Raw genomic sequence first — 14611 nt, forward strand, 5'->3', positions numbered from 1 at the left:
TTTCTATATGGACTTCTTAATTATTCCCTTGCTTCAAATCTTTGTTATTTCTTAAAAAAAAAAACAAGTTCCTTTTCAAATTCGTTGGTGACGATGGAGAAGATTATATTCGCAATAATCAAACAGAGTTTAAATTTGTGTAGTAGGTATTAAAAATAATCTTGAGAACATTTTTGTCTAAATATTTAACTTATTAGGTATCACATGAATAATTTTAAGAAAATTATAACGGACTAAGCCACGTGAAGCGTTGGAATTGCAAACTAGCCAACGTTTATACATGTTTAGCAAAATAGCCATAAATTATGACGTGGTATTTCAGTTAATACTTTTATTCCAAATTTAACCATGATTAGTATTCTCTATTATAATTATCACACCACGTTTTTAGCAACAAATTATCTCTCTCTCTCTCTCTCTCTCTCTCTCTCTCTCTCTCTCTCTCTCTCTCTCTCTCTCTACAGATCTCGGAAGCCGCCGGAAATTCCAGAAGCTTACGTACCCTATGCTTGCCGCCGTCGAACATGATTTTATTGGAATTTTCCCCTCCCACGTTGTTCCAATTCAGCCTTCGAATGAAGGTCTTCCACTTTGGACCCGCCACGATCTTCGACCACTCGCGGATCTTTCGCAGCGCCATCAATCATCGGGACCACCACCGCGATAAAAAATACGATGGTCGAGATTCACTCCCACCAGGCTAATCCAATGGCCGTGGACAGCGGTTTTCGGCCGCAGAAGCATAGGACGAATCATCCTTGGCGGCCGTTTATGCTCCTACCTAGCTCCATTGTCCATGTGAATCGTTGTCTCTAGATCTTGAACAGCCATGGAGTTGGAGTTTCAAAACTATCTCTTCTTCTCTCTCTTTGTGAGATTTTTTTAGTTGTGCTTATCTCTCTGTTAACTTTTTAGTTTGGGCCTCTTAGTAATGCTTGATGCGAATTTGAACCCTAAACCCTATTTCTTGGAATTTCATATAAATGTCTTGATAATTTCATGTTCGCTGATTAATTTTGGATGAAATCTTGCTTTTGCATATATTTTCTTGGTATTTTTTTAACTACTGAATTGTCTACCAGATTATTGCCATTGATTATATTCTTTGTTAATATGTACAAAAATGTAGAAGAAGATTGTGTTTATTTGTGTTAATTTTATGTAAATTTGTATTAATTTTAGTTTATTTGTATTAATGTCGGTAATTTTTTTTACAGAAACGAAACATGAAATTATAGGGATTTTTGTCATTTATTTCTTTTATTTTTGTTAATTATTTATTTTGCTAACTGTTTATTTAATGAAGGATATATGTGTCTTTTAATGTCCGTTTATTTTGGGTAGCGACTATTTTGCTATATAAATCAAACGTTGGTTTATTTTGGAAAATTTTATGTTTTGTAACGGCCAAATAACTACAATGCCCTAATTGTAAACGCAAAATATTTAGGAAACTCTATGTCCATTCGAAATAGTTACATAGTTACCATTTTTTCTACCACCGGTTTTTCCTACTCTTCATAGGACTTTTGATTCTCAACCTTGAATGGGAGGAGATAGATCTAAATTTTCCTACCACTCTCTTCTTATGCTTTGATCTTGTTGCCTAGAGTTCTCGCATTTTACCACTCTTTTATATCACTCGAGGATTGCATCATTTTTCTAATCGTGTGCTACTAAATACCACGGTGTTGTTGCCTAGAGTCATCACATCTTACCTTATCTTAAGTTTATGCTTCTTTCACCATTCCTAGTAAAAAAAAATTATAGACTTCGTGTCTTTGCTAAGGGAGATCTTGCAATACCTCGCGTTTTAGGGGTCAAAGGTTTCTCGGTCGAAAGTCGCAGAGTTCTAGAATCTAATACTGGAGTTGCTCAAACTTTATTGTGTACTAATATTTTATGTTTATTAGAAGTTTATAAACGATGTGATATCATTCGAGTCTAATTTTCAATCTTTTCAATCTTGAACTCTTATCTTTTCGTCAAAGGTGTTTGATGTTTGTACTTGTGAAAATTATACTCATTGTCTAATAGTTAGTTTTATATATAAATAAAAACTTTTTCAAGAAAAAGATTTTCGTAAGTGCAATTATAAAACAATATATTTTCAGCTCAAGAAAAGTCTTCTTCATTAAACTTCAAAACAATCTTCAACAACCACATAGGGAATCTCCCGAGCAGTGAAGGAACCAAAACAACCAGATTATCTATCCCATTTAGGCACATTATGGAGCTATATCATTAATCCACACTACATTACAGTCGCTTTGGATCCACATTTGTTTTCCAGACTCTCGACCCCATTGGCACGCAAGAAACAGCGCTGCTAAAGCACAGCCTATCCAACATTAACCTGGAACCAGCTTCACCTCTCATCTGGTGGTGTGTCGAATGAGATATATTGTTGCTCAAAGTCGTCTCTTACCCTCTCCGACTTTTGTGAACAACTTCTGAATTCCTATGTACGTGTTGATTTGATGCAATGTCTCGGAGATTCTTGGGAGTAGTTCTCCATGGAAAGTGCCGTTGCGAATTCTCCACACCTAGTACATTAGAACATCCCCAAAGATCAAGAGCTCAACACTCAACTCTTTCTCCCGGAGTGGATTTCTTAACAGCCAACGCACCAGCTCTTTTGCACTTCCAATAGGGTAATAATCGAGTCGAATGCCCCATTTCGACGCAAACTAAAGAGCTCGCGTGAAAGAATACTCCCAAAAAATGTGTTCCACACACTCCTACATATCTCCATTACACATATAACATCCAGTGAAACTCTGTTTGAAGATATAGTTCAGTTTATCCCTAGTGAGGAGACAATACTCTAGAATTGTTAAGCTGTTTTTTGGATTATCACTTACGGACACATGGCGTGGGCGGACTTGGCCACGTGCCTTTGAATCTGTGGGAGTTGAAGTGTCGTGGTGAAATATCTCTCTTATCAAGTGAAGAACATGAGAATCAATTTCTCAAAGTCTTGGACACTTTTGTAGATGGAATATAATTTGGCTTTGTAACCTTTGTTTATGAGAGAGAGAGAGAGACTAAATTTTTCTTTCCCCACTCTTGTGAGAATGGGAGTAGATTGTTCCTCTTTTTGGTATGATATTGAATTAGTGGACTGGTTTTGATTTCTCTTTGTTCTTGATATTAGTCTCAAATGTGTTTTTTTGTGAGAGAAATGGTTGAGTATAAAATTTGGCATAGTCTCGATAGAGAGAGAAAAAGCCAACCCTTGACATGTGTTTGTCTTAGGTATTTATAGTGAGGTGATGGGAGTTGGGATAAAGTCGTCACTTTCTAATTAAGATCCTCCCTCCGAGTCTGAGGTAGAGGTAGGCCTCCCTTATTGAGACAGAACGGGGGGTCGCCTTTTGTTGGGGTAAAGGTGGACCTCACTTGTCGAGATGGAATGAGCGTCGCCTTTTGTTAGGGTAAAGATGAGCCTCATTTGTTGATATAGAATGGGTGTTGCCTTTAGGTGAGCCTCGCTTGTTGAGATGGAATGAGCGTCACCTTTTGCTAGGGTAAAGGCAAGCCTCGCTTGTTGAGATGGAACGAACGTCGCCTTTTGCTGGGATAAAGGCGAGCCTCTCTTGTTGAGATGGAATGAGTGTCACCTTTAAGCGAACCTTGCTTGTTGCCATGGAATGAGCGTCACTTTTGGCTGGGTAAAGGTGAGCCTCGCTTGTTGAGATGGAATGAGCGCACGCTAGGGTAAAGACGAGCCTCGCTTGTTGAGATGGAATGAGTGTCGCCTTTAGGCGAGCCTCGCTTATTGAGATAAAATGAACGACGCCTTTTGCTGGGGTAAAGGCGAGCCTCTCTCCAAACTTCAGCCCTTCGGTCAAGTCTTTGGGCTTTCCTCTTTGCTTCATGGGCCGAGCTCGCCGTGCTTCTTTGTTTTTTAGTTGGGCTTTCATGTTTTTCGGATAAGAGAAAATCCATCATAATAGTAACTTCCACCTACTATGTAGGCCTGTGCACGGTCCGGTCTGGTCCAAAACCGGCCCAAAAACCAGACCGGACCGTTCAAAACGGTTCAAAAAAACCCAAACCGGACCGGACCAAAAATCTGTAAAAACCGGACCGGACCGGACCGTTTTAAATCATCTAAACCGGACCGGACCGTTTTGAACCGTTTGGACCGTTTTGAACCGTTTAGACCGGACCGAACCGGACCGTTTTGGACCGTTGGACCGTTTTGAACCGTTTTACATAATTTTTTTTAAAAAAAACCATTAATTTTCCACCAAAACACAAACATATAGTCATATATGGGAGTTAAATACATGCACAAATGCCTAATTTGGCTAATTGGACATTAATTAATTTTTTTTAATTTTTTTAATTTTTTTTTATAAATAAACCGGTCCGGTCCGGTTTAACGGTTTTTTTTTTTAAAAACCGGACCGGACCGTTTGCATTGAGTAAACCGGACCGGACCGGACCGGGGAACAAAAAAACCGTTTTAAACCGGACCGGCGGTTTAAAAATCACCGGTCCGGTCCGGTTTACGGTTTTTACGGTTTTTTTGCGCCGCCCTACTACTATGTATCGGGGCTTTCTAAACCTGTTTAGACACTTTGCACTCCTCTCCAAATCGATCTTTGCCTGTCATCCAAAAGGTACTTTTCACAGAGAAGCCACCTAATCGAGTGCCCGACTATTGCCACCTATCCTTCAAATCTCCGTGTCTTGGCTTGATCTTCAAGATTGCCTCAGTTATGTCTTGCCTGAAACGTTCTTGATTGTCACTGAATTCCACGACGGCGTCCTCGAGAGGAACAGTTTGCTCACATGTCTGCTGATAAAATGATTTCCTTCCTGGAGGGGAGTGATACTAATCTTATTCAGTGGAAGCTCAAAGCTTGGGATCCGCGTCTCGTTCTACATGTATGTGGTTTTTCCATCTCTAATGCACACCCTCGCCCATCTTTGAAGCACATTCGATGACGAGAGTATAGTCTTCCATACCATCGAACTACCTGTCTTATCCTTAGGACACATATCATTTACACTCGCACCATACTTCTTGCTGAGAATCCGACACCACAAAGCGACATCCCCCTCAACCATTTTCCACCCCAACTTTGCGAGCATTGCATCGTTAAAGTCTCGCATACACCGAATACCTAAACCTCCACATATTTTCGGTTTGCAAATCTCTTTCCACTTCATAAGAGCTAAGTAAGAGTTTTTATCTTGGGTGGGGATCCACCGAAATTTCCTCATTTTTTTTGTCAATGTCATCACATACCGAACTCGAGATTTGAAATGTAAACATGGAATAAAGTTGAATGCTTTGTAACACTGAGGACACCAATGTTATATAATTTTTCAGCCCTCAAGTCGTGTTTGTATTTTTTCTTTCAAATACCAAAAATCCTTTTTCCTTAAAAAAAATCCTTTTGTTTGGACCTCGTAAAGAAAAGTGAATTCCAAAGGTAATTCTCTCGATGACCAAGCGTCTTCATTTTGAGCAAACGAAGGATGTAATATTTTGCACACCTACTCATACTCTCCGAGAAGAATACTCCAGACTTTCCGAAGTTAACTTCTTGCCCGACCACCGCATCAACTTTCCAAGGCATTCCAATAATATCCGGAGTTGGGACCTTGAAGCTCGAGCAAATAAGAATGTATCGTCGACAAACATGAGATGGCTTACCTGAGGGCAAGCTCGAGCCACCTCTATCCCGTGAATTCCACCACCCATCACGGCCTTGCATAATAATCGAGAGGGGACCTCTCCACAAAAAAGGAAAAGATATGGCGACATTGAGTCTCATTGCCTAAGCCATTGTCCCGGTTTAAAATCCTTGAGCAGACTTCCATTAAGAAGCACGGCTAAGATTGTAGACTAGAGACAAGCATCTATGAGCCTCCTAAAATGGTCCCTGAAACTCGCCGCTTAAAGAATTTTATCGATAAATACCCACTCCACGCGGTCATAGGCTTTATTCAAATCGAGTTTAACTCCCATAAGTCCGCCCTTCCCTTTTTTCTTCTTAATTGTTTGCATGATCTCTTGAGCAAGCACCAAATTCTATGCAATCTATCGCCCTGACACAAATGCAGATTGATATGGCCCTATGAAGTCTTTCAAAAAGGGTTTGATACGATTCGTTAGAAGCTTTGCAATTATTTTGTAGGAAAAGTTGCATAAGCTAATCGGCTGAAACTTATCAAATGTCACTGCTTCATTGGGTTTCAGGATTAGACACATGAAGGTCTTATTAATCTCCCACCATGACCGTAGGCCAGTAAGTCTGATAGAAGCATGTTGGGATTCCTACAAGACGGACCTCTTCCTCCGTACGAATTCTAATCAATTCTTCATTTGCCTATGTTGATACTTTATCCCTAAACAAGCCCCTTCAACTCGTCTCATATCATCAGGTTAGAAGCGTAAAAATCTCCTTGAAATTTTGATTAAAGTACTCACCAATATCTTTCCATTTGTAAGCCACCTCTCATCCTGTTTTTTGATCGATGCTATGTTTTTTGTTCTTCTTCGGATAAGTGTCGAGCCGTGAAAAAATTTGGTGTTACGATTGTTGTCCGTAAGCCATCTTTTCCTCGATTTCTGCTTCCAGATGAGGTGTTGTCTTTCAGCGATTTCGTCGATAGCGAGCATAATCTGAGCCTCTCGTTGCACACTCTCTGTCGTTGGGTCCGTCTTTTGGACCTCGATAAGTTGAGCTTCAAGCTCTCTCATCTTTGAGTCACACATACCGCCCGGTTCTATCGCCGTAGTGCCAATTTCGTCGCCCCTGTCTTCTTTACAAGGGTAAAGTTCGGCGAGCCTGGAAAGTGGGTTTTCCATGCTCCTTTCACAACTTCCTTGCACAATTCTTCTCGACTCCATGCAGCAAAGAATTGAAATAGCGTCGACACTTTTTCTATCGTATATTCGACGTCCAACACCAGTATAGAGTGATCAGACTCCGATATTGGGCAATTAAAGACCCCCGCCTTCGGAAACTTTAACACCCATGTAGCTTTGCACACTGCACGGTCCAACTTGCCTTTGATAAGTCCACTCAGCTGTTGTTTATTCGACCAAGTGTAGCCCACTCCATCCGGCCCTAAATCGATCCCGTCCGAGGACTCTACGAAGTGTCGAAGTCCCTAGCGTCTTGTGGGTTGAATTTTGCGCCACCCCATTTTTCTCCTTTGAATAGTATCGAGTTGAGGTCTCCTATGACCAGCCATGGATGTTGAACACCTTCCATGTCGCTGGTCATAGTGTCCCTCGCTTCAAGTGTCGGTAGGGAGGAGCGTAGCAGTTCCTATTCCTAACTCAGCACCGTCCCTCCCACCCGGACTCAAATCTGGTTTGCCTCTCCTTTCATCACATGTAAATCCATCTCGTCATTCCACCAAAAACAAAGCCCGCCCGCCCGCTCTGCCCCACGGCGCCACCGAGAAGACGTGCTGAACACCCATCCTTCTACCCATATTATCCATAACCTGTTGTTGAACCTTTGTCTCCATAAGAAAAACTCTGGCCGGTCTCCACTTCCGCTACTCATATCGGCTTTGCCCTGCCGTTACTCTTGCAAGACCACGACAGTTCTACGGCATTAACTTCTTTTCACCGACGCTGATTCCAACCTCCAAAAAGGGAAATCCTCAAATTCCCAAAGACCACCAAGATATGCAGACAAAGGAAAAACAGAGAAAATGCCCTTACCCTTGAGACTGCTTAAAGACAACGATGTCGGCTTAACCACCAATAAAAAAAGACAACGAAGCTAACTCCTGCTTGGAAGAAGCTTCAGACCCACTGTTGCAATGCAATTTTACTTCTTCTATGAAAGGAAGAAAGCACATGGATAGAGCCCCGAGGACCAATACAACTATCCCACTCTTGCGCAGAACGGAAGTCCATTCGTGATTCGGTATATGATTTTGATTCATTGACTTTCATATGCTTATGCACTGGCTTGCTAAACTTTAAAGTTAAATTTAGCGACATAGATCCAAAAAAAAAAAAAATTATTATAAGTATTATTGTAAATATTGGTTCTTGCGACATAGCGATTTACATAGGGACATATTTAGCAGAGAAATTTATCGGAGTTGACCTTATCAACTGTCAGGCCTCATGAGGTCTCGTCTCATATAATTTTCAAGGTATAATAGATTCGTCTAAGTACGACCCTATATTGCAAACTTTTGATCAAAATAAAGAGGTATTTATGAAATTAAATCTTCTCTGTGTCGAATGTTATACTTCTTTTAACCAACTAGTCTTCCCATAAAAAAAAAATCAAAATAAAAAAAACCTACCAGTCTATGCATCAAAAAACCTACCAGTCAAAACAAACTTTAAACAGCACCAAAGTAAAACCTACTATTCAACAAAGAAGTTATCAAAACATTGGCAAGAGCAAATTCTTTCATTCAAAATTTGGAGAAGTACACAGCGAAATCAGGTCTCGAGAGTTCAAGCTAAGAAGGAGCTCGCACTCATTCTGGGAAAAAGAAAAGGTATGTGTGGTTATATATTAGATTTTTCAAGTATGATTTAATGGCATGTAGAATAATAAAGCACTGAATTTCAAAAAATAATCAAAACAAAACTTTATTTGCTCGTTTGGAATCTTTCACAAGAGATGATAAAAACAAGATAAGGGTTTAGATCAGATAACGAAACTGACACAAATCCTCTGTGCTGATTTTATAATTCATTAATTTCTTTTTCTTTTTTACGACACAATTCAACTCCACAAAGCCCCGTAGGTGACACAAAATACATCGAAATTATAAAACATAACAAACACAGCCAAATTTCACAGTACATAATACAGATAGATCAATTTTTTTTTTCATGAGTGATCTACAACCCCTAATAGAGAACCAACCCACACTTGGAACCCACATGACATTAGCTCATTCCATAAAGCAGAAAGAGGATTACTTTTTTTTTTCTTTTCTCTTTTGTCCCTTCCAATATTTTGATCCTCTTGGAGGTGGATAAGCATTATGAAAACTTGCATATACCTCGCTCTCTCTCTCTCTCTCGGCGTGCTCAGCGAATCGGGTGGTACTGTGTGATTCCACGTTTTGGGGGTAGCTTCCTCAGGATGAACAAGACTAACGAAGAAGGCAATATTTCAACGACCTGCCAAAAATTTAACAGGAAATATATAATAAGGGTCAATTGTAGCGTAGACCATTTCACATTCTCCTAATATGATAAATTAGGAATTTACAGGTCTTAATCGATTATCATAGAAGGAAGTAGAAGGTTGTTGGTGACCACTCGGAAAAGGATTGTGATGAAAAGTAGAGCATGAGAGTAAGTATAAATTATATTACTTCGGATAAATCTGTTAGATCCATTAACCAATCACTATATCCTTTTAATTCCCTATAAGATTGAAGAGAGGTGCCAAAGACTATCCTTTGCTAATAGCAGGGTGGTTAGGGATAAAATCAGGATTAATAAGGTGTATACAAGGATCTATGCCATAAAACACTCGAGTAAATTATTATGGGTCATATAAAGAAAAGCTATAACCCGTAATTAATAAGAAAATAAAATAAACTTGAGATCATGAATAGGAGAGCTTACCACGTAGAATATGAAGTTTAGGATTGGATGATCTAGTACATCAAGGTTAGCAGCTTTATCAAACACATTAAAGCACACCTGCAATACATATAAATAGAACATTTGAGTTTAAAAAAAAAATATATATATATATATATATATATATATATATATATATATATATTTACTGTTCCCTGCCTGACCCCACAACATTTGGGGAACTTGAAACACTAGCAATTGCTAGGTGGGTACCCATTATTGTCGGCAATATTTCAAGGATTATGTTAGAGCATGAAAAAAAAAGCTCTAAATAGGTGTTACTTCAACGAATCAATTTAGACACTGAAGAAGTCAAGCATATATTATTTTCAATGGTTTAATAACAGCATAACATCATGCCAGGTAAAGGCTGGATCTGGATAGATTAGAACTGGCTCACCATCACGCATCTGACAAGGAAACATAGAAAGCAGATGGTTGTGACATAGCCAACCTGTCGAAGCAAAAAGACATACAAGAAAAAAATAAATGAAAACAAAGCCAAAACACATACAAGAAAACAATAAATATAAAACAAATCAAAACTTTGGATACGCAAAAAGAAACACTGATCTGCAGCTTCTTACCTCTTGTAGCTTCTTACGGCGCCCTTTTGATTCTACAGGGAATCGCTGCAACATCAAGAAGAGCCTGCCAGAGAGACACACAGATGGGTCATTAGGACATTTCACAGAATGCTTATGTTGATGCTAAAACTCACTACAAAACAATCCATTATAAAATTTGCCAAAAGATGAAGAAGTTCAATACCTCAACCCAAAAAAAGCAAAAACCTTTGGAAAACCTTTTTTTTTTTTTAATAACTGTGGTGTACGAGTTAGACCCAATAAAATCCACAAGGCCTTGGCATTATCATCGGGAAACTACCCCAGTGGCCTCAATTGTTGCGTCCAGAGGGAATCGGACCGTGGACTAACAAGGTCCCAAGAATCGCCCTTACCACTAGACAAACCCCTTTGGGGGTTAACCTTTGGAAAACTTTTGATACTCAATAAACAGGTAGAATACTTCTCAAATAGAAGTATCAGTACAAACATCCTAAATTACTATTAATACTAGACACTCAACTCAAGCCAGAGAAAGGGAGATGGTGCAGTGCAGGTTTCTCAACAGACACCTCACCATCTAACGGGAGACAACAAATTTTCCCTGTTCATAAAATAAACTTTAACCAAGTTGTATACCAAAATACTTTTTCCCCTGAAGACCAGAAACCCACAAAAGTTGTCCTAAAAAAAGGATAAAACTAGGTTATGAACCTGCCTAGCTGATGCGTACATTCCCAAGATTAACCTTTGTAGGAAAAGTAACAAACAAGGCTCGTAATTGTTTTCTTCTTTCACACAGAACTAATTGTCTGCAGGTTCCCGGAACAAATAGAGGATCAAAGGGGTCATAATTCAAGCCCCAACTTAAGTTGACAAGCATATGTTCTTCTGCTAACTAGAACACACCGCCACTTATAATTCCTTCCTTAATCGTATGCAGTCCATGCACGTGCGCATTGTTTTTTTTTTTCAAAACATCCAAATTCATGACAAAACTAAACGCATTGTAATTACCTTCCACCATACAGAAGGAACCCAAGCGCTGCAAAAAGGGATACACCTGCGCAATCATATGTTGTAGTGTTAGAAATCTAAATCACCAAGATAAAGTAACCGAAGCGGCTGATGAATGTTATTAGTGTTGTAGGAAACACCTGCAAAGAACAGCTTAGAAAGGATGATGACAACATGGACAGGCTGCCACCATGCGATAAACCACAAGGCGATCTAAAAACAGTAAGCCATAAGTGAATAGTAATTCAGAATATGAACATTTGCCACTGAAAACAAATACAGCATTCGAGGAATATATATACATATACATACACATACACATACACATACACATACATATATATTCATATACATATACATAAAAATACATGTATATATATGCATAAAAATGAGAGTATTAAACGTGTAATAACTATCTAAACAGAATCCGTAGAATTGAAGGAAGAATAAGCAGACATCAAGGGTGTCAACACAGACGGGCAAAAGGTTTTATAGTTAGCTGTTCACCAAAACAATTTGACTAAAACAAAATAATTTTATTTTTTAAGGGGAGCATAGATTAGGGCCACAAACAAGTTGCAGCGATTGAAGCTTCACCATAAATCTAAATCTATCTCGACCATCAAATGAAATCATAACTAACCTAAAATTCTACAAAGAAAGAAGGAAACATAAATTGAGCCTTATTAGACAAGAGAGAGCATTTAATAATTTAATAATCCTATTGCAAACTCGTACTTATGTTAATTACAGAACTAAAAGCCAACCGCTTGACTCAATAATACTACCTAGTTGTAACTACAAACTGCTTAAATGGGAATTTTTACCAGCATCAATGATTCTTTCACAAAAGATAAGCAAACAAATCTAGAAGCTACATCGACCGCAATAATGGCATACAAACTTCACCTGAATGATATAAACTACTGCATTGATTGTGAGGAAGCTTGGCCTCAACCCATCAGTAGATACTGCACGTGCCTGTAAGAGGTTGAAATCCAATCATAACCACAAAAACCAATGGAGTTTTCTTTAGAGATTCTAAGAGAGAAGAAAAATACAACAGAAACTAACTCGCCAAAGATCTAAACTAACCTGATAGTAGATTTCAGCCCAGAACAGAACTAGGAGCGCATAAGTAGTAAAGAAAACGAGACTTGGCATATCAAGCAAGACATGTTGGACAATCTACACCAAGATGCAATGAAAACCGTGCTTCACATCAGACAAAAAAGAAAGATAACTGTGAGACGTGTAAACCATAGAAGACAGATTTATTTAACCTCGGGCTGCACTTTCTGCACATCACGACGGAACACGAACACCGAAGCTCGAACTAAGATCGAAAAACAAAGAAATCAAACCATATTCAGTGCAAATTTAATGAGGAAAAAAAATGACAATTAGAATCATATTCAAATCAAAAGTCCAAAAAGAGTGAAGATACAAACCCCCATTCACCACAAAATTGAGAAAGTGGAAAACCTTCTGCGTCGTCCAACCATACTCAGGAACTCTCAATTGTATCCGAACCAATTGAACCTATCACAACAAAGACAAGGAAGTTCATTTTTTTTTCTTTCAAGAGAAACCCGAATTATATAGAAGACCCTCCCTTAAAGAAAAGCAGGGAAGGAGACAAACAGTAGAATGTAAGTTCTCACATGCCAACAATCTACCAAAACATTAATCCAATACAACTAAACGAAATTAAACAACACGAAAGCTCAGAAGACCTCCGACAGAGATTCTAATCTTCGGGACTACGAAATCTAATGAAAACAAACGCAAGCCCTAACGAAACACAAATTCGAATACAACCGCAACGCGAATCCTATAGATTTAGAAAAACAAAAAATAAAAAATTTAACAAAATTTTAAACTCTTCGATTCAAATCCAAAAACAAAATCGAGCTATACGCAAATACATCTACGAACACAAACACAAACGCGAACACGCGTTTACAAATATAGATATAGAGGAGAAAGATTGTACGAGAGCAACGGCGGCGACGATAGCGTAGAGGCCGGCGAGGGAGTGGAAAATTCGGTCCTGCCATACCGTCGATTCGTTGACTTCAATCCACCAATTGGAGGCCATCACCGCCTGCGAGGACGGCATTTCTCTCATCGAGCTCTTCTCTCTCTCTCTCTATCTCTCGCTAAAGAGGTTTGTTGATGGTGATGAGATTTTGCTTTCCTTGTTCTTAGATGACAGAGAAACTCGAATCTAACGATTTTCCGTTTGTATAACTTGTGAGATTTATTTTATATTTTTGGGTTTTGTGTTCGAAAATATATGGAGATGTGCCAGGGGAAAATTGAGAACCGCCTGTTATTATTTCTTTCGGAGTTATTTCTTTTATTTTATATTCTATAAAGCCATTCTGCATTCTCTCCCCCCCTTTACTTTTTATTATATGTTAAATTTGGATGCAAGGCCTAGTTTTTATGGGCAAACGGATGCTTAGTTGCCCACATCTCTTTATTTAAATCAATCCACGTCACCTTAGATTAAGGTCTGCATTCTTAATGAATTAATTAAACAAAAAATTTTTTGTAAGTAATCATCTCCTTAAACTCTTTTTAAAGTTATAGCCAAAATTTTATTTTATTAAAAAAATAGTTCACCAGGCTTGCAGTAAATTGATTAATTAAAGTGTATTCACTTTAGTTAATTAATTTATTGTGGGTCTGATGAACTATTTTTTTAATAAAAGAAATTTTGATTACAAATGGATGATAGGTTATAAGGTTTTGGTCTAATTGCCTTTTAATTAAATATTAATTTGTAGTAAAATTATAATATTATTTTAATTTGTTAAACATATAGACCAAACTCATGCACCTTTCTCATAGTATAAAGTGGGCGGGCCACGCATCTCTTTTTTAAAGAAAAAAAAAAGATCAAGAAGTCTATACTTTTTAGACTGTTCTTTATCGCAATTTAACTTTAAAATCCCATTTTCACATATATTTTCCTTCTAACATTTACTAATTAATACTCTTTTTTGTTGTTGTTCTTCATTAAGAGGTCATTTTTCGGCATCGAAAAATGACCCCCCAAAAGTGAAAACGACACGTTGTTGCAAATAAATCACACACGCAAACGAACATGTCGTCCAAGTAATATAGTGTACGTGAAGTACGACTATCGATCCCACGAGGGCAAGCAATTTTTTAACGATTTACTCTAACTTGTAGCGAATTGATTCCAAAAAAACAGTGAAGGGATTTTAGGACGATTAACAAAACTAAAGAAACGAAGGCAAAGAACTAAACACAAGTTTTCAATAAAGGGAAAGTATGGGTCACAATTCCACTAAAACTAACTAGATCGGGGGTTTCGAGTTTGAACAAGAAAATCTACTCCTATGGATGTTAATCTCACTCTATCAAAGTATTCACTAGTCTCTCTCGA

At 38.3% G+C, this 14611-nt stretch overlaps 1 protein-coding gene across 1 annotated transcript; it reads right to left on the reverse strand.

The window, feature by feature from the left end:
• Positions 1–8631: 8631 nt before the first annotated feature.
• LOC149402003 (protein TOM THREE HOMOLOG 1-like) lies at positions 8632–13605 on the reverse strand. The gene is made up of 11 exons (XM_089608998.1): positions 13187–13605; positions 12642–12732; positions 12474–12526; positions 12286–12378; positions 12100–12171; positions 11331–11403; positions 11191–11236; positions 10195–10258; positions 10008–10061; positions 9590–9667; positions 8632–9136 (listed from the first exon to the last, which is right to left on the reverse strand). Exons 1-11 carry the CDS (start codon positions 13319–13321, stop codon positions 9044–9046), a joined length of 852 nt encoding a protein of 283 aa, XP_089465124.1. The 5' UTR covers positions 13322–13605; the 3' UTR covers positions 8632–9043.
• Between the last annotated feature and the right edge of the window lie 1006 nt (positions 13606–14611).

The sequence above is a fragment of the Urtica dioica genome, chromosome 3, assembly GCF_054948205.1.
Source record: "Urtica dioica subsp. dioica isolate 48M chromosome 3, U.dioica_male_clone48M_v1_H2, whole genome shotgun sequence".
Lineage (NCBI taxonomy): Eukaryota > Viridiplantae > Streptophyta > Magnoliopsida > Rosales > Urticaceae > Urtica > Urtica dioica.

Bases quoted from the DNA above. Each gene is read 5' to 3' on its own strand.
- LOC149402003 (XM_089608998.1), bottom strand. From the start codon at position 13,321: ATGAGAGAAATGCCGTCCTCGCAGGCGGTGATGGCCTCCAATTGGTGG. The intron at 12,527-12,641 runs GTTTGTATCTTC...TTTCGATCTTAG, and splicing joins CAATTTTGTGGTGAATGGGG to TTCGAGCTTCGGTGTTCGTG. The intron at 9,137-9,589 runs GTAAGCTCTCCT...AATTTTTGGCAG, and splicing joins TAAACTTCATATTCTACGTG to GTCGTTGAAATATTGCCTTC.